General features: G+C 47.7%; 1 protein-coding gene across 13 annotated transcripts in view; it reads right to left on the bottom strand.

The window, feature by feature from the left end:
• Window positions 1-8,822: 8,822 nt before the first annotated feature.
• Window positions 8,823-23,216, bottom strand: part of CASK (calcium/calmodulin dependent serine protein kinase) — a 350,134-nt gene continuing 335,740 nt past the window's right edge. For all 13 annotated transcript variants that reach the window (XM_077888807.1, XM_077888808.1, XM_077888813.1 and 10 more), the window contains 3 exons: window positions 21,328-21,530; window positions 14,018-14,101; window positions 8,823-10,827 (listed from right to left, as the gene is read on the bottom strand). In XM_077888807.1, the coding sequence (XP_077744933.1) occupies window positions 10,651-10,827; window positions 14,018-14,101; window positions 21,328-21,530 (464 nt within the window). In that variant the 3' untranslated portion in view covers window positions 8,823-10,650. The remainder of the gene's footprint in view (window positions 10,828-14,017; window positions 14,102-21,327; window positions 21,531-23,216) is intronic.

Below are 23,216 nucleotides of genomic sequence, written 5' to 3'. Positions count from 1 at the left end.
AATGCTAGTTTCATCAACACACACACTAGCTTCGAATCTCGTATTTTTTATATATCTGCTAATAGGTAAATATAACATTAAGAGTTTTTTCAAGTAATTAACATCTCAAGAGTTAAAAAAAATTTTTAACTTGTATTTCTTTGATCATTTTCAATGTTGACTTTTTTTTAAAGATTTTATTTATTTTAGGGGCTCCTGGGTGGCTCATTTTGTTAAGAGTCTGCCTTTGGTTCAGGTCATGATCCCAGGATCCTGGGATTGAGTCTGCTTCCCCCTCACCCCCACTCATGTGATACCTCCCTGTCTCTCTCAAATAAATATATAAAATCTTAAATAAAATATTTTTTATTAAAAGTTTTTTTTTAATTAGAGAGGGAGAGAGAGAGAGAGAGAGAGAGAGAGAGAGAGAGAGAATGAATGAGCAGGAGGGGCAGAGGGACAGGGAGAGGGAATCCCAAACAGACTCTGCACTGGGCATGGAGCCCTACTTGGGGCTCAATCCCACAACCCTTAGATCATGACCTGAGCCAAAACCAGGAGTCAGGCACTCAACCAACTGTGTCACCCAGGCACCCCAATGTTTTTTTTTTTTTTTAAGATTTTATTTATTTATTCATGAGACACACAGGATCAGGGCTTGGACTGAAGGTGGTGCTAAACTGCTGAGCCCCCCGGGCTGCCCCCAATGTTTGCTTTTTAATAGTAGTTTTACCCACAGTTAAATGTTCATGTCCTTTGTTATATACTGAGATGTTAGTATTTTTAACCAGTTTATGTAAAATCATTATATAATAAACTCTTTGTATATCCTGTTTATTAGAAAATGTCTTTCTGAGTTTGTGGTCTACATTTTTTTCATAAAAATGTATGTTTTAATGAGATCAAATCTTTCAGTTGCTTTGTGACTTTCTCCTGTATAAACTTAAAAAGTTACTCTCTTCTAGAGTTTTACTGATTACTTCTGCGTTTTCATTTCCTGTCACTTCATTTTTATATTGAACTCTTTGTCTGAAACTCATTTTGATGTGTGATGTCTTAGTTGTCTTAGCTTTAGAATAGATTAAAATCTGGAAGGGCTACTCACCCTTCATTTACTCTTGTTTTCTTAGTATTTCCTTTAATTAAAATTATAATAAAAAGTCACTGTTCTTCTAGATGAATAGTCATTCTGTAAAGGTCAAAAATGATTGGATTTTGATTTGGTGTCATAAACCTACACATTAATTTGGAAAAACCTGATGGCATTGAAATATTTAGTTCTTCCACCCAAGAATATTTCTCCTTGTTTATTCAAGTCTTTTACATTCTCAGTGCAGCCCCAGCCCTTGGTTAATGAGAGGGAATGAGGGAGGGGAGGGCCAGAGGGAAAGAGAGACTCTCCAACAGACTCCCCCCTAAGCATGGAGGCGGACTCGGGGCTCAGTCCCTCCACCCTGAGATCATGACCTGAGCTGAAATCAAGAGCTGGACGCTCAACCAATTGAGCAGCCCAGGTGCCCCTGTGCAGCTTTTTTGTCGCCTCAGTGCAGCTTTGTTTTGTTTTCATATACATCCCGTGGATTTTGTTGATTTTTAAAAAATCTTGTTGCAATTGAGAATGGTACCCTTTTACCATTAGTGGTTTTTAAAAATTCATTAATTAATGAGACACCCAGAGACAGGCAGAGGGAGAAGCAGGCTCCCTGCAGGGACTCGATCCTGGACCCCGGGATCCCTGAGCCAAAGGCAGACGCTCAACCGCTGAGCCCCCCGGGCGCCCCTGATGTTAGCGCTACTACACAGAATACCACTGAGTTCTGTGTTTCCGTACCTGTTCTGTATTAACTTGAATGGAGGTCCAGTTGTCCTCTGCGGCATTCCAAGGTGTACAGTGTTATTATTAGCAGACAGTTTTGTCTTCCCTTTTCCTATGATTATACTTCTTTTTTAAAAAAGATTTTTATTTATTTATTCATGAGACACACGCAGAGAGAGGCAGAGACACAGACACAGGCAGAGGGAGAAGCAGGCTCCATGCAGGGAGCCCGACGTGGGACTCGATCCCGGGACCCTGGGATCAGGACCTGAGCTGAAGGTGGCGCTAAACCACTGCGCCACCCGGGGATCACTGATTATACTTCTTTATTCTGTTTCTGAGCCGTGCTTTGGAAGCAAAGTTAAATAATCACAGAGGGAGGAGGATCTAGGAAGGAAGTCGGGGAGCAGCGTGTTTAGTATGACTCCCTCACTGCGTCAAACAGCGCAAATACAAATACGTATGTGGACAGTTGCGGGGAAACGCGTGACGGGGACGCATAGAAGGGTTTGCGGAGTTTCTCTGAGTCGCAGAAACTGGCTGAAGATCTACTTGTTCATCCATATTTTCTAGCCATTCTCTGAGAGGCATGTGCTGTTTAGGTAATGTAGAAGATAATGGCAATTTTAATGCCTTTATTGTATCACTTTTAGGTGGATTATGTTGCTTATCATCGTAATAGCTATTGTGTATCTGCTAAGGATATTTTCTATCTTATTTATTTGTTTTTAAAGAGTTTATGTTTGAAGTGATCCCAACCCCCAATGTGGGGCTCGAACCCACAACTGCGTGATCAAGAGTCGCGTGCACCACCGACAGAGCCAGCCAGGCGCCCCTTTGTCTTATTTTTAAGAGACTTTGTTTTTTAAAGATTTTATTTATTTATTCATGAGACACACACACACACACACAGAGAAGCAGAGACACAGGCAGAGGGAGAAGCAGGCTCCATGCAGGGAGCCGGACGTGGGATTCCATCCCGGGTTCCCAGGATCACGCCCTGGGCCGAAGGCGGTGCTAAACCGCTGAGCCACCGGGGCTGCCCAAGAGTCTGTTTTTTTTTTTTTTTTTTTTTTAAGATTTATTTATTTATTTATGATAGAGAGAGAGAGAGAGAGAGAGAGAAGCAAAGACACAGGCAGAGGGAGAAGCAGGCTCCATGCTGGGAGCCCGACGTGGGATTCGATCCCAGGACTCCAGGATCACGCCCTGGGCCACAGGCAGGCACTAAACCACTGAGCCACCCAGGGATCCCCGAGTCTGTTTTTAAAGTAGAACTGGATGTTGAATTTGGTCAGATGTCTTTGTGACAGCTCTGAAATGGTCACCTGGTTTCTCCCTTTTCATTTGGAAACTGAGGTATAGCTTATGTACGATGAAAAGCACAGAGAATAGGCGTTTGGTTCGATGTGTTTTGACAATTGTGTGTGCCCATGTAACCACTACCCCAAACAAGAAATAGAACATTTCCATCACCCCAGAAGGTTCTAGGGGAAGTTCTGTGTAAGCTGTTGATTTTTGTGGCTGAGCCTTTACCACCCACTTTGTGCATGATCTCAATTTCCCTGTCTCTGGCCTTAGTTTCACAGCTTGAGGGTGAGGGTCTAGAGCCACCTGTGAGGTCCCAGCAGGCTGTCCCCTTTCAAGCCATTCATTTTGGACCACTGTGGTGGCAGGAGGGAGCCAGATTCTCTGCAGGGCCATTGGCCATGGCTGGGGGCTGGGGGGTGGCAATGGACAAAGCTGCCCTAGAAATGGGAAGAGGGCAGTGGCGGGAGTTGGAAGCTTTTAGTGAGTGATCAAGCCTAAGAATGCTTCTGTGGTCAAGCTGTTTGTGGGCGCCCCCCCGAAAGGTTAAGATGGGGGGTGGAGAGCAGGTGCGGGCTGTGGGTGCGGGATCCCTCACATGGTCCTAAGCATGGGATTTCATCTGCAGGCCCAGGTTTTGCATGCTCATTCCTTGAGAGGGTCAGATGCCACCTTTTGAAACATTCTCTCCTGGAGCACCCCTCGCCTTTGCCTTTGGCTGGGTGGCACGCTGTCCTTCGGGGGGGGGCTTGCTACTGGCGGGCACTTCGATGTCACTGCCACCCTGCACCCATCAGGTTGCAGGTATGCATTCATTTGGCAGATCCCCCCTCTCTGCCATGGTCGTTCATGGAATGATACCCGGAGTTATTTATTCAGCTTATCATAGTTTTTAAATTTATTTTTTTAATAATAAATTTATTTTTTATTGGTGTTCAATTTGCCAACATACAGAACAACACCCAGTGCTCATCCCGTCAAGTGCCCCCCTCAGTGCCCACCACCCAGTCACCCCCACCCCCTGCCCTCCTCCCCTTCCACCACCCCTAGTTCGTTTCCCAGAGTTAGGAGTCTTCATGTTCTGTCTCCCTTTCTGACACTTCCCACTTATTTTTTCTCCTTTCCCCTTTATTCCCCTCCACTATCATTCATATTCCCCAAATGAATGAGACCACACAATTATTCAGCTTATCTAAATATTATGCTAAACTGGGGAAAATAGGGGAAAATACATGTTTCTTTTCATTTCTGTCAGCTTACTATCAACATGTTCGATGCGTTTCCATTGCCTTTAAGCACGAAAAATGAGCCTCATGGTAGTGTTCATGCTTTTGGTCCTCTGTACGTGGAGGTAAGCAATCTGAAGACAGGTGACTTGGGATTTTCCTGAATCAAGAGGCCGGGGCCTCAACTGCTTGTGTCTCAACGTGATCTAGACTCTTCTAGACATTTTTTTTTGCGGGGTCGGGGGGCGAGTTATCTTGGCAAAGCCAACGATCACTCCTAGTTTATGTTTCTCACATGAGCCACGTGAGCACATTTGGCCTGGGCTATTTCTGGAGCTGTGCGTGTTTGGACACATGCAAGTGTGGGTGTCTGAGGCCACCGGGGTTCTTTCCTTGGGCAGAGCCTAGGGACAGGAGGGTGCAGAGTAGGTCACAGAGGCATGCGACAGGCCATATCCCAGACTCCAGCCAGAGACCGAAGCAAACCACCCAACGCCAAGGGCAGCAGGCTTCCTCCTGAGGCTTTCCATGCAGACATCAGACAAGAGACTTGATTTCCATGCTGGGTGCCTGCACCACTCCGATCAATTTAGACTTCTATTTCTAGGAGCTGTCACACTCGGATTTTTCTTTTTCTCTTTTTTAAAACCCGAAGCTATTTTAAATCTGCATCAAGTGCGAGCAACTAAACTTGAACTGCTCTCAGGATGCAGTCTGTGGCAGCTTTGCCAAAGACCGTGACTGCCAGGGCAGACCCCCCCGCTGCCCCCCACCCCGCCGGGGATGTGCTCCATGAGGGCAGGTGGAAGTTGCCCTCCCCTGCCCCCACCCCCAGCCACCCCGCGATCCCCGCTTCGGCCATGCATTTGTGGGAAGGTCTGCGAGGCCGAACCCTGGAGAGGAGCTCCTTGTCTCTCCCATCCTCCTGTGGTCTGTACCCCGAGCTGTGTGGCCTGCAATCTGAGGAGACAACTGCCTTTTCGTGTTTTATACATTTTATTCATACATTTCTCCAACTTTGAAATGACAAAAGCCCAATTCTATGGTTTCCCATTACACAGCATCCTACAGGTATGTATATTCTACAAAGAATACTATGGAGTTTCTCTTCCTCCCCTGTCACACGAGAGAGAACTGATTAGGGTTCCATCGCTTTGTCCTGTAACTGGCAGCGCACCAGCGTTCCGGTTGTTCTGGCGACAGGGCAGAGGGATCAGGGCGGGAGGGCGTGTGCTAAGGCATGTAGATAGATACACACAGAAAGAAAAGCGGGACATTTACAGAGAATCCGGACCTTTCTGATCCCCTCACCTCCTGGGTGTCGAAGGACCCCTCCTGCACGCGTGCTCTTGCGTGCTAAGGCTTTGCTGTACCCTGCAAATACTTACAATCGGAAATGGTGAAATATACAACAACTGTTAACATCGCTCTCTTTTCATCACTGAGACAATACTTCAAAACCTTTTATAAAAAGGCAATTATACATACAGAGAAAAGAACACGCTGGCAAAACTTTATGCAAAACAACCCCAGAACTGAGTTTGAAGGGCAACACACCTGCATTGCAACTAAACACGATGCCGCGGCCTGGGCGCGTGAGGGCTGCGTGGCCTCCGCGGCGGGCAGCCCGCTCCCCCGCCACCTGCACGGGCGTCATTCCAGGACACAGCTGAGACTGGACGTCCGTTCCCCCAGTTCTTGGTCTCTTCAAAATGAAAACAATAGGTGGGGCCACTGGCTGTCGAGGAGCACCTGTTTCTGCTCCCAAGCAGCACTCCTTCTCAGAGATCGCACTTCGTCTGGGGCCCGGGCTGCTCAGCCCCAGGCCTCTCTCACGGGGAACGCGGGCACGTCACCTGGGCCACGGGCCAGAGACAGAGAAGGGAGCTAACACCGGAGTGGCAGCGAAGTCCCGAGTTTCTGAGCATACACGGGTCTGGAGTTGTGCTTGGGGCCAGAAACGAGGTCTCCCGGGTGGTGGCAAACACCTCTCTCCGTTTTCTGTTGCTCAGTCCATTTGCACAGGTTCAAGAGGGTTGATGGAGGGTCAGGTGGGAGGTGGTGGGTGCTCTGGATGTCCTAGGCCTCCGGAGAGCTAAGACTTGGCCGTGCCTGCCTGGAGGTGGCGTGGCCGCCCCCCTCACCCTGCCGGCTCTGCCCGCCTCCCGCGGCCCAAGAGTGGCAGAGAAAGGAGCAGAGCAAAGGGATGTGGGCCGCGGAGCGTGCCCTTCTGCCTCCCGTCCTCCGCTTCCCGGATGCAGCCCACAGCGGGGACCCCCCTCACTAGGCCAGAAGACCCGGACTTCCAACAGCTCTAGGTTTAAGGGGAACCGTTAAGTGAGTGTGGGCCGGGCCCAGGGGGCAGGAAGCCTATGGCACAGCCCTTTCCCTGAAGACCTCAAGTGAAGGAGAGACCCTTGCTTCGAAAGGGGTAAGAAAAGGAAGAGTTCTACCAAATGAAATGATTCATGATTAAAGCTTGTAGCCCTTCTGCAAGCTGCATCAAGGAGCAGAACGTCTTTCAAAGAGGGGAATTAATTAGAGGCGCAGAACAAGAGAAAGGCGCTCAGGGACCTTTTAGCCTATGACAGGCCCTAATCAGCCTCAGTATCTTAAGTCCTTGTAAAGAGGATGGAATTAGGAAGCTGTATTTGGTTCTGGAAAAACAAACTCTCCCCCGCCCCCCAATGTGCACGCGTGTGCGTGCGCACGTACACACACACACACACACACACACACACTACATTTGATGACAGGAAGCAAGGAGGAGGGCATGAGGACCCTAAGGGGCTTGTTTTCCAATGCTGAGTGCAAGGTGCCTTCCCTTTCGGGGGAGGGGGGATGCATGAGGCAGGATAATTAAGAATTTAGTAAAGAGAAAATCCTCTTTGCTAGCTTCAGCATGTTCTCTTTGCCCCAAGAGATTGACCTGAAACAAAGAAGAGGACGTCACATCGGTAGGAGACGAGGAGTTCGCTCTGGGCTGCCTGTCCGTAAGGGGCAACGTCCCCTCTGGGTGTCTCCGCCATCTCATTTTTGAGGGTGGCCCAACGGACTACACTTTTTCAAGGAAGGAACTTACAACCTTAATGAACCGGTAACTAACAGTGATTTGAAAACCAACAAAAATTTTACTCTGTGGTAATGAGATCAGAGGCTTTCATCAGATCACCGGGGCATGGAGTGCAGAGGCAGCTGGCCGGCCCCGGAGGGTGGGCCATGGAAGCCGGCTCGGGGCAGCAGGGCACCTGCTCGGTCCTTCGCGCAGCGCGCTCTGCGTTAGGTTTAGGTAACCTGCCACCAGTAGGATGGGCTCGGAAGACGCCTTCTGAATGCAAATAGCAGGAAGTAGGTCACCCATTTCTTTTCTTCTCTGAGCAAATGTTTTAAACCATCTCATCTGACAGGAGATACATTTAATTGCATTTTAAAGAGCTACCATATTATCCTGACAGAAAACTTCCAGATGAATTGAGTGACATTCTCCTTTTCGGTGTTAAAATTGAATATGCTGCATGTGCAAAGTAACTACTACTACCTTACTAAAATATCAGGACCCTTCTTAATAATTCCATGTATTAAAAACATCCTTTTTTGCTGTGGGAGGTGGGGCTGGGTGGAAAAACCCTCCAGAATATGGCTCAATTGACCAGTGATGAGATTTAATAATTGTAATCATTTGCTCTGGCCTTTGAAAAGGAAAAAAAAAAAGATTTTGCTGATGGAATGGAAGCAGTGAAGATTTTTAGTAATTTTCTCTGATTGCTTAGTGGATGATTGTAATGTAGCAGCAGCAGTTTTGCGTGAAATTATTCTGAATTTAAGCATTTTCTGGCAGGTCACAAAGGCATTAGTTTAGAGAAGGGCCTATGTTAGTGGAATGGAGCAGATGACCTCTTTGAGAAGTTCAGCCAGAGTGAGTTCTGGGTACAGGAATTTTGCCATCTACCCAGTGGCGAGAGCGGTGCCTGCCTGCGGGCCTCTCCGATTGAGAAGTGAGGACGGGTGCTAAGTGCTTTTCGATCCTGGGGCCACAGACATTTAAATTGGCACAGCTTTGCTCTTCTGCTTGATCCACCTCTGTCAACATGGCTTAAGATAGGCATCATCAGCATCTCTGGCGATTTGGCCTCAAAGGGCCCGAGAAGGGGGTGTGGGCGTTTCTAGCAGAGGGGGAGTGAGTCTGTGTTCCCCATGTGTTAGCTGTATTTTTCTTTGTGCTTCACTGGAAAAGAGGTAGAGTGGGCGCTTCCACACCACGAAGAGCCCAGATTGTGGTCAATACCATCACAGGAATGACTGGCCTTGGCATCAGTTAGATTTAAATCAATCCTAACACAGCTTGAAACAACTCTTGAGGTTTCCCTTCTCCATCCAGGGTGGCCCTGGTTTGGTGGTTTGGTCACCCTGCTGTGGGGCCTCAACAGAAGCAGGTCACTCAACACCTGGTAAGTTGCAAATTCATCCAGTCACCGACAAAGGACAACATCAGAGAAAAAGAAAAATCATCGTTTAATAAGAGCTGGTGGGAGAGGAGGGTGACACCTTAAAAGGAGTATACAGATGCTTTCTCTGTGTGGTCTTTCAAGAGGAGCCGTTCAGCTCAGAACAAACCCTGCACATCCTGCCAAGGCACAAAGCGATGAGGCTCTCTAACCGACAAGAAGCGACCCGGATGGTACGTTCTCAAGGATCCCAGGTTAATAGAACCATTTACACCCTGACACCCTAACGAAGAGTCTTCCACTGACCTCTGGCCAAGAGTTGGAAAACCCTAGCTTGCATCTCCTGTATTAGAAGAATGGGACCTCATGGAAGGGTGATGAGATGGTTCATGTGTCTAAAGCAACATGGACAGATGATTCTCCTGTGCCAAGGGATATAGCAAGAGGAAGGAGAAACCACAGATGGCCTCCACTACATGGGTGGTCCTCGGGCGCATTGCGCTCTGGGAGCCCGACGTGGTCCGAGCTGTGCTCTGGCAGAAAATCTTGTTGTCCTGCCAACTGATAGTCACTCCTGGGCCTTCCATGGTTCAGTGAGCATCTAACGAATTATAAAATCTAAAAGATCATCGGCTTGTAAACCTGAACAAATCTATAATGAAATGAAGGACCCAAAGGCATTTAATTATTGAACACATAAAAGGAAGTATATTTAAAAAAAATTGGTCAAACTGTCCTGTTAGTTATCATTTTAAAGGAATTTACAGGGCTGTTATAGATTATTCTTTTGGAATAATTCAGTTTATAGCAAGTGCCTAAACTGGTTTCTTCATTGCACAGTATATTCTCTTAAAATGGGTGCTTTAAAACAATTACATACATATTAAAAATCCTCATTTCTTTGCTTAATTAAAACGTTAATACTCTCAGACAACACAGATCTGAAATGGTGAAACCAGCAACTCCCCCTCCCACCTTACAACAAATTAAATTGAGACAAAATTACAAACACATTTCACTACAGGATTATTATTAATAAAAATCAGTTTCTTTTTTTTTTATAAAGTTGCCCGAAATGCAAGGGATGTGCATAGGTTTACAACTTAGTCATAATAGCATTTTATTCTTACTCCCCTGGGCGTGCCCCGTGAACGGAATGTACTTTGCTGTAGATTACAGATTGTTTTGTCCAACACAGACACACCGACAGCATAAACGCTCGCGACTGTCCACATGCATTAAGAGTCAAGACCCAACTTCAAATCTCTAAAAGGTTTACAGGGTGCTTCAAAGAGACAGTATCACATTGTCTGGATGTTACATAAAGGACTTAAAAAAAAATACTAGTCTAAAAAAAAAAGAAAAAAAGGCCTTTAAAAATTTATGACTGTTTTGTAATCACTAGACTGATTATTTCAAATAAATAAAGGAAAGAAAGATATTCCAATCCATAAAATCAGACTCTAAAAAGAATGTAGTGTTCCACCCCCAGTCAAGGTAACAGAATCATTGTTTATTATTAAAATAGATTATAGAAAGCAGCATCTATTTTGTGCAGTTTTTAGGGGCCTTGGAAATAAAAAGCTATGATTTCCAAAAATATAACATTCCAAAGGATTGAATAATACATACATTTAAAGATACATTTTATTAAAGTTTAGGAGAACTGATTAAAAAAGATACTGTCTCTTTAAATTAGTGTGTAATTGTTTTTCTCCTCCTATCTATTCGGACATGACAATAATTATAAATGGAGGTCACACTACAACTAGGTAGTCTCTAGGGACCATGACCTGCTGACACAAGGCCGATAACAAAGAGACTTTTCCACGGATGAGGTGGCTCCCGGGTGGGCGTCAGGTATCTGGGGACAGGCCTAGTAGACCCAGGAGACCGGGACCCACTGTGGGGCTGTGCACACGAGCTCAACAGCTTCCTCCAGATGTCTGATTGTCTCATCAATTTCATTGTTGATAATTGTGAGATCGAAGTAGTGTGCGTATGTTCTCTGGAGGATATCAGATTCCTTCTGCAGGCGCTGGAGAGACTCATCCTAAATGGTGAAGGGATAGGGGGTGGGGCGGGGGGAGGGAGGAGCAAAGAGGAGAGAGTAGTCAGATTCTTGCTCTTTCCACATTTCTGTTCTTCCCAGTGGCAGACATGGTCAAGGCCAGACCTTGAGGTGCTGCATCTGGGCACAAGGCCAAAGTCCCCTTCGTGACTGAGCTGACAATGAGCCCCTGTGACGGCAGGGCTAGAGGACTGGCTGCAGCCTGGCGGCGCCCCATGCAACAGGCGCTCCATGTCACACCCCGCACGGGACCAGGCCCTCCTGGATACACACAGTGCCCTGCACGCCCAGGCCTAGCTGCCCCATCGGGAGGTCTCCCAGCTGGCAGCGAGGGCTCCAGTGCCCCCCACCCTTGGTCCCCGGGCCCTAGAGCCCAGCTGTACTTGTATCAAAAAGCTGCTGCCTTGGGCCAACAAATTAAGTTGTATTTTTCCCTTTTCTACTTCAAGGTCCAACATGTTCCAGGAATTCAATTACATATAATGGCCTGCACTCAACAGCAGCGGATGCCAGGCAAAAGCTTTTTGGATGTTACAAATAATGGATGAAATAAGGCCATTTTCCAGTTATGATGGCAACCGGCATCTGATGAATCCCCTCAAAGTGGTCTAGCCATTGGAAATGGCCAGACAAATGTCACCAGGCAGAAGTACTCGTACCTCTTAGGGGAAAAAACTCTGAAGGAAAAGCAGCTACTGAACTCTTGGGGGCTTTGCTGCAATAACGGACTTCCCTCAACGCCTCCAGCCTGCTGCAGATTTTGAGAGCCCTCCTCAGGGTGAGCCCACAGGAGGAGGGAATTCAGTTTCCTAGTTTGTCACACGAGTCTTGAGTTTCGCTTTAGCCTCTGGATGGCAGTTCTTTCAAGATCAGGATCTCTTAAGGGCCACCAGAAAGTCGGCCTCTGGATCTTCATGGGGCGGATACTGTGATGCTGAACTTTCAATGGACAGATTCAAACTTGAAGCCAGAGAACTCTGTGAATCAAACTAACCCCCCACTGCCATCCCAACACTATGTAGGTGAGGTATCGGGCTGAGCCCTACCCTAGATACATGGAGCTACATACAACCCCTACCTGCTGATCTGATTAGCATCTCTCTTCCCTACTAGACAGTAAACGTGTCTTGTGTGCCCTGTCATCGCTGTGCCCAGCACTTGGCATTGTGCCTTGTACACAGTAAGCGCTTCCCACCAGACAGTACTGAGAGAGCAAGCCCTTGGCTGACACTGGCCATTACAGGGTCTGATGAGTGGTAAATCTGTAATTGAGATGGAAAGCTGTTCTACTAGGAAGTGGAGGCCGGTGATGCCAGAGATGCACCTCCAGAAAACCCAGAACATGTGGTACCTTCAGTAACTTGGGAGCCATGGCAGCTGCTTGGGACCCCTCCTCTTACCTGAGGCCCATCCATTATTTGTGAGAAACCCTCCCTGAAGAGCCCTGGTCTGTGGGTGCAACTCTCTAGAGAGGGGATCAAAAGTGAGGTCACTCGATCCCATCATGGCACCACGGTGTGGGTGGATGGGCACCGGGGAAGCTGAGAGCCCCACCCATTCTATCAGGACCCTCTGAAAGGGGCAGCCTCCAAGTTTCACCGTCTTTTACTGGGATTTCAAAGTGGGACTGGGTGTGCTCAGATGTTGGCCTTTAGCTAGCACAGTGTAGATGCGACCTCAGTTGATCACTATCTCCTAAGGTCAGATCAACACGCTTTCTGCTGGTGCTTGAAAAGCCTGGTATTTTCATTTTGGCTTCACTTTACAACCAACAATGGAGAAGCCCAATTTTGGGAAACGCTCATTCACCCAAGGACAGGAGTGCTTGCTGCCAGCCTGAGGAGATCCGGTTCCCACCACGTCACTCTCCCGGCTCGGGGATTCCACTGAAAACCACAGTCCTGGGCTTCAGAAACCACTTGCAGAGTTTATGATTTGCTCAGAGAGCCAGGCTGATGAAAACATGTGAGAAAATTTATGGCTGACAGCATCAGTTTTTAAATGTAGCTCTCTCTTTACAGAAAAAGAAAGCTTTCCTCTTAAGGATCATATAAGATGAAGCTATATTTGTCAGTTTCCTCCTTGGCAACACAGCTTGTCTGAAGGCTTGCCTCACGCAGGAGCAGGGTTTAACTCAGTGAAAACAAAATGCCTCTATTCTAACAGCAAAAGCCAGGGTTTATGGGAAGAAAAGATCTACATTCTAAATCTAGGAAAGACAACAAGGCTGTATTTCGTCACCTCCTAGCTGGTACTTACAGGCAATTTTCTGCACCATTTTGGCAGCTATGGAAAATTAGTAAAAGGGCAGGAAAATAGGCAAAGACAAAAACAAAACAGAGCAAAGATAATAATTCAAGAAAAATACACGGCAACCAAAGGATAAGCGCTAAGTGCACTGTGGGGCTTCAAACATGTGGGTGTATCAACGAAGATGGAAAAGTTGAGTTTACAAAGGCATATAGCTTTTGCAAAAGAATGACTAAAAAGATGAGTAACCTAGACATGTAAAGATTTAATCTTCCTTACAGGTATGCAAAGTGCAAATTTCTAGGGCTCAATTGTACTGTCAACTAGCTTGGGTGGGGTTAGCTGGTGTTAGCTGAACAGAGCCAGGAGCCCTCTCCTCTGCTGGTTTCTCTACCTGGCAGATGCAACGGGTCACTCTGTGCCGGAGTCTCCTCTTAAGAGTGAACCTGCAGCAGGTGGGCACCGATGTGCTGACCACACACACCGATGTGCTGACCACGTTAGCATCTGCCCAGCCTCAGAAGGCCCTCGGAGTCAGCTGAGTACTAGAGGGGGACACCAACCACGGCAGGCACTGCTCCAGACCGCTGAGCTGAGCTGAGCTGGCCCAAGAGGCATATGGGATTGGTTTCTAGGTTGGCTCATCTCTGGGGACTGCGTGGGTCCCAGGGCAGAGGCTGCCACTGGGCCGAGGTCAGGGAAGCCCTGGAGCTCTCCTCTGGCAGAGGGGCCGAGGGCTGGCCTGGGGGGCAAGGTGTGGGGGCTGCTGCTTTGCTCCATGGGGCCCCCTGGGGAGCGGAGGCAGCCTGGCCAGCCTCCGCCCCTCCGCCCGGCTGCCTGGCAGAGTCAGGGCTTCCTTCTGGAGCATACAGCGCCCACGGGTCCCTAAGACGATGGGCCATGGAAATGGACCAGGCCTTACCTCATTCAGACCTGGAGTGATGGTTGGCGCAGCGATAAACACGACAAAAGGTGCAAACTCGGCAGTTCTCAGGACCTTCAGCGCCTGCGGACCAAACATGGGAGACTCAGAAGATGAACAAACGAGGAACTTCCCATTCAGTTTTCAGTGAGGGAGACAGACCCTGAGAGACTCCCAAATGCAGGGAACAAGGTGAGGGTGCCTGGAGGGGGTGGGGTGAGGGGATGGGCACTGAGGAGGCCACAGGATGGGATAGGCATGGGGTGTTATAGGCAACTGACGAGGCACTGAATTCTGATGAAATGAATGATATACTATATGTTGGCTAACTGAATTAAAAAAAAAAAAAAGCTAGTGAGTGCAGCTGTGGAACGAGTCTGTACGAAACCACCTGGCTGAACAAGCCTCTGACTCAAACTCCCAGCCCCGCAGCAGCACATCACCAGCTCTATCCGTGAACCCTCATACTCCTTTCCTTCCGAAGGATGGACAATAGCCATCAGCAAGTGAAAGCTGACCAACTGGATGTTTTTTATGAATCCTGTGAATAAGTCAGACTTCCTTATCCTCAGAAAAGTCAACACCAGGGGCTCCTGGGTGGCTCAGTTGGTGAAGCATCTGCCTTTGGCTCAGGTCATGATCCCATGGTCCTGGGATCGATCCCCTTGTTGGGCTCCCTGCTCAGCAGGGAGTTTGCTTCTCTCTCTCCCCCTCCCCGCTTGTGCTCACTCTCTCTCAAATTAGGCTGTGTTCACAGTCCCCCGGATGAAAGGTCCCCGTGGGCAGGGGCACCTTGTCCAGGGCCCTAGGCTGCAGCAGCTAAAGGAGCTCAGTGGCCCCAGGGGGTTGCTGTGCCCACAGGAAAATGCTGTGTTCCAGGGAGGGAGAGGGAGCCCCGAGGCCAGTTCACTTCCCTCCCGAAGCCTTGAAGCCTTGCCAACGTCCACCGACTCGTTGACTCGGGTAAGGGATTACTCATCAGCTCCCGGCCACGAGGACGTGAGCCTCCTACGGGTTGTGGACTCTCCTCCACAGCACAGAACCCTGCATCCGCAGGCACACACTTCACAAGAGACTGACAGGTCCTTGACTTGTCTGCATCGGCGGGGAGGAACCTCTACTGTCCTTTATATGAGCAATTAACGTGTCTATTCTGTTATCTGCATGTTTTGCTTTCTTGATGACTTTTCAATCGTGTGCTTTGTCCTACTCCTATTCCTCCCTCTTTTGCCTGGTTGACTGTAGTAGTAATCAGGCTGGTCACTCTGCCTCTGTACTAAAGCCTGCTGCTAGAGGGACCGATCTTCTGGCAAGGCAAATCCCACTGTATGGCTCCTTTGCTTCAGACCCCTCGACCCCCTCTTGGCCTGGGGATAAAATGCACACTCCTCACCGTAAATGGCAGCTCCCTCCCTCCTGAGCTGGCCTGTGCTTATCTCATCAGCCTCCCTCTGCCCTTCTCTGCCCCTTCCCTTCCATGGACTGGCCTTGCTGAACTACTTCCAGTTCCAGAAAGGGCCACGCTCTCTCTGGTTTCCCAGCCTTTCTCTTACTACTCCCTCTGTCCAGACTCTCCGTCCCTATTCTTCCTCCTGCCCTGGCTGAGTGATCCTTTAGCACCAGTGTTCTTTTGTCTTCATCCTTTGGGAGCTCTGTGCTAGCTCAGGTGCCCCTCCTGGGTGCCCCCAGGGTACCCACTGCACCACACATGCAAGTGCCCAGATACTAGAGGGTGAGCTTGAGGGGGGAGGGCTGGGTCTTGTTTGGTTGTCTCCTTCCTGCCCTGGATGGCGCCTAGCATAAACAGTCTTCATGCTAAAATGAAAATGTAAAAGTGTCACCTATGATTGGCAGAGGGCACGGTGTTCTGTGGCTGAAGGGAATCTCCTGGCCTCTGAACATACAGGCTCGTGAGAGACAACCTGGATAATAAACGTCTAGTGCAAGGTTCTCTTGCACTGTGATCAGGTTCTGGAATCTCAGGAACAGTATCGCCTTGTGGGTTATGGGAGCCTGGCCCATTGTCTCACTGGTCCTATAAAAATGCTTCAATTGTGAATGTCACATTCCCCTTGTGAGAAAGCTCTCTGAGCCTGCTTATGCTCATTTTTGACAGAGGTAATTGGCAATTTCTTTGCCAACCCTTTTGTGATTGAAGACTTCAGCAAGGAACAAACATTCTGGAAAAGTGCATATACAGCTCACTCGTGCTTAACGGAGATCTTCCTTTAGAAATCCTCTTTTCTGTCATTATTATTTTGGGCCTCTCCACCCTCCCCATGGCCCATTCCCCATCCTTCCTGTGCTCATAAACAAGGTGGATACAGGGTCTGTGGACAGGTTTCCTCATCCACCACAGGCAGCCTCTGGGCAGCTGAGCTGGGAAGATGTTCTAGTGCATGGGACCTACCCCGGCTTCTGTCCCTGACACTACTTCGAGGGCCAGATGGGAAGTCTGTGCAGCCTTGATGTGGAGTGGAAACTACAGGTGAGGCAGAGACGGACACCCCAGGCGTGGAATGATCCTCTCTCTGCTCAGTGTCCCCAGCCTGACAACCACTCAGTTTTTCAAAGATCTTAAGGTCTAAAGCTTGCCCTTGTATTGCAACCCTGGAAAGCACGCTCCACGGCAAATGTGAGCATCCTGCATGTGCCCCTTCTCCATGCGGCACGTAGGCCCCAAGCCTTTAGCCATCAGGACATGGGTCCTTCCGTGCTTACTGCACACAGCTGGCTGTCACTGCAGGCTGTGCTTGCCACACTGATTGTGTCCAAGGACTAGGTTCTCATCCCTCAGCAGGTAATCCCAAAGAAAGAACTGGCATACTTCTAGGAGATGAGAATTATGGGATCCAGGATACTCCCCTCTCTGTCCTGCTTGCCAGGAAGTTCAGAGCCAACCTGCATGCTGATCATAGTAGCTACAGGAGCTTTCTCAGGGCTTTGATGTTCGATTCCTAGCCTATGTTATTTTCTCCCCCCCTCTCTGTTATTTTCAAAAATGAAAAGGCCCCTCAAGTCCGGAGTGAGATTTTCTTGTCTAGTAGCCCTCAGATCTTCAGCGGAGTCACCACACATTTCCTAAGTTGTTCTTGAACAACTGTGTCTCCATTCTCTGCTCTCTACCTATGGGTCTCAAGTGTTGTCTCTGAGCCCAAGGTCTAGGGTCGCTTCAGGGACAGCAACTGGAATTGCTTCACAAGGATTCCATTCCCTCAGGCTGGTAAGGGGGGGGGGAGTGGGAGGGTGAGGGTTCAAGGTCTCTAAACCTTCTTCCTTTCTGACTAAAGACAAGATACAAAATCTGTTAGTATTTACAGGGAAGGATCGCTTTCTGAATCCCAGAGAGGACGGAAAGTATAGAGAGACTGCCAAAAATACGTTGGATTCAAACAGCCAAAGCACCATTAGTTTAAGATTTAAAGTCAAGTCTTTAGTTCTCTTCTGTGGAGACAAATTGATTTTACGGCACCTATATGGCCAATAGTTCATCCCTGGTTACCATGTGTAAGGAACGAAAATGCATCTGATCAAGTATCTACAATGCAGATAGCTTTAAGATGGATCTGCTTTGCAAACTTAAAAAAGTACATAAGGGCAAGTGTCTGAGTCATTTTGTATAAAAATGTAAGGGTTTAAGGAAGAGCACAATGACCCCAGAGATCATCTTTCACAGAACAGCCCCTAGCTCAGAACTGGGCTCTTGTTTTAAAGTGCAGATTCCTAACAAGACAGCAGCTACCCTGGCTACCCCTTGCTGATAACATTTCCCACTATGGGCAAGAGCAAAATCACACATGCTCTGCTACTGTTAACTTTTTAAAGTCACAAATAGATAAACCAGAATAAAATGAAAATCTAAAACCATCATGGTAAGTTCTGGTGACACCCTGGTGCTAAGATTATTTTTGGAGCCATGGTTTTATTTCAATGAAAAAGAAGTTCTATAGTTCTTCCTCAGGTTTTGACTGCCTTATCGATTTTTCTAAACATTAAAAAAAAGATTTAAATCATACGACTATATACAAGGTGGATGAGGTTAAGGATTCCCAGGGTGGAACAGTGAAAGGAGGCTGGGGCCAACTGTACAAAAACCAAAGCCCAGGCCAACACTGTTCAAGCTCAAACCTCCCTCTCGGTTGGTTGTGAAACCTTGGTCGAATCATGGTTATCGTACACCTCGATTCTTCATCTACGAAGGTTGCTACTGATACCTGTCTCAGGGTTCCAAGGAGTTGGGGAGGAGTACTCATGTTTGCCAAATACACAGCATGGTAGGAACATAGCCTGTTCTTCTCATCTTAAATTTTTTAAAAAAGATCTTATCTATCTATCTATCTATCTATCTATCTATCTATCTATCTATCTATCTATTTATTTATGAGAGAGAGAGAGAGAGGCAGAGACACAAGCAGAGGGAGAAGCAGGCTCCATGCAGAGAGCCCAATGTGGGACTTGATCCCAGGTCTCCAGGATCACGCCCCGGGCTGAAGGTGGTGCTAAACTGCTGGGCCACCAGGGCTGCCAAACAGTGTTCTTCTTTTTACAATCTTATTTTTAAGTAATCTCTACACCCAATGTGGGGCTTGAACTCACAATCCTGAGATCAAGAGTTGCATGCTCTACCAACAGAGCCAGCCAAGTGTCCCTGTTCTTCTCATTTTAAAAGAAGCCAGGTTACTGGTTTGCTCCTAGTTTAATCTTTACTAAGACCCTCTAGATTTAAAGTTGGACCACAACGTCTTAACATATATAGTGTCAGACATGTGTTCAGTTCGGCCTGTCTAAAATAAGCTAAGATGGCACTGAATAATATGCCCAGACTCAGTGAGCACCAGTGCTGGGTGGTCTCCCTACGGTGCACAAGTCAGCAGTGGCAGACATGAGAGGGGTTTTGAAAACGCCACATGGCATTTCTCCTGTTGGGGAGTTTTTGATGCACACCAAGGGATGAATATCACCCTCACCAGCTTATTTGTATTCTTAGCTCCTGACACAACACTTGGAATATAAGTGCTTCACACAAGCTGGCTGAGTCAAGCTCTCCGTGGGATATAGTGTATGTGTGGGATCACACAGGCTGGGGTGGGAAAGGGTGAGGAGAAAGGTGTCCTGAGGACAGAGCCTCCTGGAGCCGGCCTCCTGAAGGTGGGCTGCCAGCCTTGCCTGGCCTGTGGGGTAGAAGGGGCAGCTGCAGGGCAAAGCCCAGTGGCTGCGGACTGTGTGGGTGTCTGCAGCTGCACCCCGAGGCAAGGGCCCTGGCTTGAGTCTATAGTGGGCTAGCATGGTCCCAGGCAGGTGAGCCCGGGACCAGCGTGGTCGACCATGCCAATGAGGGGAGCAGGCCCTGGGTGATCCCTGGTCCCACCCTCTGGGGTGGGGAGCCCTGAGCAGTCACAATTCTGGGGTAGGGACAGGAAGGTGGGAGAGAGGAATGCAGTGAGTTCATCCAGCAGTAAGGGGAGCAGGAAAGTGCCCAGCCTGGGGCAGCGGGTGCTATGGGGCCCGGGGTCACTTGTAAAGGTGACTGCGTGGTTTTCCTGATAAGGCCGCAGCACGCCCACTCAGTGGTGCAGAGCGATGCATGCCTAGGCAAGGGTGTGGGGAGAGCTGGGCACCAGGAGGGTGGCAGTGGCAGTGGCAGGTAGGGCAGAAAGTCCTGGAAAATGGACCTGGGTAATGCGGAGGGGTCTGAGGAGCCCTTCAGCCAGCATAGTGCTACAGACATTACTACCAGCAGAAAAAGACATTCAGGTGAAGACCAGTGTGGAACAAAGGAGAGGATGGTGAAGACCAGGCCCAGGACTGAGACTTTGCCTCTAGCCACCCCTGGCCAGAAGATTTTTCCTATCCCTAGTAAGGAGGGATTCGGAGTTAAACAGAAATCCAGCTATATTCCACATTATATAATTAGTTCTCGAGAGGTCCAAGTTTATTGCTAAGTAAACTGGATGGCGTTCACTGCTCTATTGCTTTCCTCCCCAACCCCTTAACCACATTCCAAGTTCAAGAACCCCATCAGGTGCTGTGAAAGGAAATGGGGGAGCTCACTGGCCATGATGGTAGGATCTTGGAGCTGAGTGAGTGAGCTGCCAGGCCATGGGTCCCACAGACCGTGCTGACTCAGTTTCCCTCCTCCCTTTAGGGATGGCTAGGGGACCAAGCCTCATAGGGTGCCCTTGAACAGGGATCGTCCTGGCCTGTGACAGCCAGGGAAGCCTAGCAAAATGGGAAGCTGGTTGACCATTTCAGCAGGTGGTATACAAATTCTATTTCTAAGTGATAGGGATTTGGGGCATAGACTGGTCTTAGAAATGGCAGGCCCAGGAGTCTCCTGTAACTTGCTCCGTGTTTACAATATCCTTTCTACTGGGCTTTAAGTCTCCCTTCTGCTGGATTTGTCCTCAGAGATGAAAAAAATAGCATGTCTGTGTTTTTTTTTTTTTTTTTTTAAGTAATCTCTACACCCAATGTGGGGCTCTAACTAACAATCCTGAAATTAACAGCTGGATGTTCTACTGACTGGGCCAGCCAGGCGCCCCAGCCTGTCAGCATTTTTGATGCAAGGCCTCTCTCACATGTTTGGCTTCCTTACATGTTTGATGTGTGGCTTTCTCCTTTTCGAGTTGGATAGTTCCCACTGCATCTAGGTTAGGCCTTCCCTACAGATTATCTAGTCATCCTAGTGTCTGGCTCTGAGTCCTCGAAGCTTTCCATATCCCTCCCAGTTTTAGCCTGGGGTTGGGCATCATCCTCAGTAAAGAGACGGTGGAGGCTAAGAACCACCATAGGTCTCCAGCCCCGCTCCGTCTGGCAACCCCTGGGCTCACTCATGCTTGCCTTCCTAAAGCCAGGGCTGCGTTTCAGACCAGACCCAGACCCCAGGATCAGAGTTCCCTGCTGGTGATTAACAGAAGATGCTGCCAGAGGCTTTAATGGTCCAGCGTGAGCTGTACTGAGAGAGGAAAGGTGGCTGTTGTGATAACAAAGCACCAGAGTCTCATCCTGAGGTCACATTATTGTCAGATTTCTGGCAGGCACGGACCCAATCAGATACTTTTATTGAGCTGCTGAGTATAATGAATCTCCTAAGAGCATACTGTTGCTTCTTAAATACATGGTGTGTACACTGAGCCCACTGATAAGTCAGTTTGCATTCTAGACTCTTAACCCATGATGCCTGCACTGCTACTACTGTCCTATGGCTTATTTATCATGCGGTCCATGCCGTTCTGATGGCATTTTTGATTTCAGAACCTGAACTTAGCATGCAGGCAGGCTGATGGGGTCTGCAAGTGGCCACTTGTTACCTGAGGCTCCACGTCCAGGATTGCAATCAGCCCCTGCTCATGGATCTTCCGGATGGTCTCCAGTTTTGTCCCATACATTGCATCCTCGTGGCTGCCATACTCCAAGTACTCGTTATTAGAGATGTCTTGCATCATTTGGTCATGAGATACAAAGTAGTAATTCTTTCCATTTTCTTCATCTTTCTTTGGAGGTCTGGTTGTATCTGCAAAGAAAGTCATGTATCAAGAGAGGCTCAAAAGGCTGAGCTCATGAGCTGACGCTCCCAGTGGAATCTACCCAAACTCCATCTATTCTTAAAAGCTGTGGATTCTTTAGTATATGTCTTGTGCTCTGTCCCATCCCTGGTAGCTTTGTAGAACTAAATTCTCGACACCATATTTATCTGTGTGACATCAGACCACAGTAGCTGGTTAGTTGTTTGATTTGGTGAATTTTTTGGTGTCTAGAGGAGATTTAGTTCATCCCTTTGTGGGCTACCACAGGAGAAAGACACTAAATGACCCAAGATTAACATAAGTTACTGTATGCCTTAATGCAGTTAGGTCTTAAGCAGAAGGAAAAAAGAATAAAAAAAAGAAAAAGGAAAATCACATACAGACATTTAAATTTAAATAAATTGAAATTAAATAAAATTGAATGATCAGTTCCTCAGTTTCACTAGCCACATTTCAAGGGTTCAGTAGCCACATGTGGCTACTGGCTGCTGTAGCGGACAGTGCAGATACTGAAAACTGTCACTATCAGAGAAAGTCCTATTGGATAGTGTTGCTCTATGGCAGCTTCCAAAAGGAGATTGTTAGAATATAGCAGAAGGTGTACTACACTGAGACTACAATGACCTTGGCCAGATATGATCACAGTAGTTAGTAAAGACCTACACCATGAGCTGGCAAACTCATGGCCTGTGAGCCAAACAGGGCCTGTTTTTGTAAATAAAATTTTATTGGAAGACATCCATGCCCATTTGTTTACATGTTGTCTATGGCTGCGACAATGGCAGACTGGAGTAGTTGTGACAGAGACCATATGGCCGTCCAAGCCTCAAATATTTACTATCTAGTCCTTTAGAGAAAAGATTTGCTGACCCCTAACCTAAGGTGATGTGTTCTAAAATATCAGCCAATAAGTCCTAGTTCTATGGGATAATAACAGAACCAGGGTTCTGTAAAACACTGTTTAGAAAATGTTTTCCCAGACAAGCCAGGAACACTGGTTTAAATCTTCCTTCCTCTCACCTCTTTTTTCCTTCTTTCCTTCCTTCCTCTCCCCTTCCCCCCTCCCTTCCATCAGTTTCCCTCCTTGAGCAAGGACAAATTTGTGCTCCTCTTTGTTGTGGGCCTGGGTCCAAACCCACGGGGAACTCCCTGCCCCAACTAGACCAATAGAAGGTATAAGTGCTCAGGGACATCCAAATGTGGAGGTTTTATCTATTTCATTTTAAATTTTATTTAAATTCAATTAATTAACACATAATGTCTTCATCATTTCAGAGGTAGAGTTCAGTGATTCATCAGTCTTGTATCACACCCAGTGCTCATCATATCACGTGCCCTTGTTAATGCCTGTCACCCAGTTACTCTGTACTCCCACCACCCCTCTCCGGTGACCCTCAGTTTGTTTCCTATGATTAAGAGTCTCTTATGGTTTGGCTCCCTCTCTGATTTCGTCTTGTTTTATTTTTTCCTCTCTTCCCCTATGATCCTGTTTTGTTTCTTAAATTCCACATATGAGTGAGATCATAGGACAACTGTCTTTCTCTGATTGACTTCATTTAGAAAAATTTTTTATGTATATTTTTTTATTGGAGTTTGATTTGCCAGCATATAGTATAACACCCAGTGCTCATCCCATCAAGTGCCCCCCTCAGTGCCTGTCTGACTGACTTCAA

This window comes from Canis aureus, chromosome X (genome assembly GCF_053574225.1).
Source record: "Canis aureus isolate CA01 chromosome X, VMU_Caureus_v.1.0, whole genome shotgun sequence".
Taxonomy (NCBI): Eukaryota; Metazoa; Chordata; class Mammalia; order Carnivora; family Canidae; genus Canis; species Canis aureus.
The sequence above is the reverse complement of the archived record's forward strand: the minus strand, read 5'-3'. Positions and strand labels throughout refer to the sequence as shown.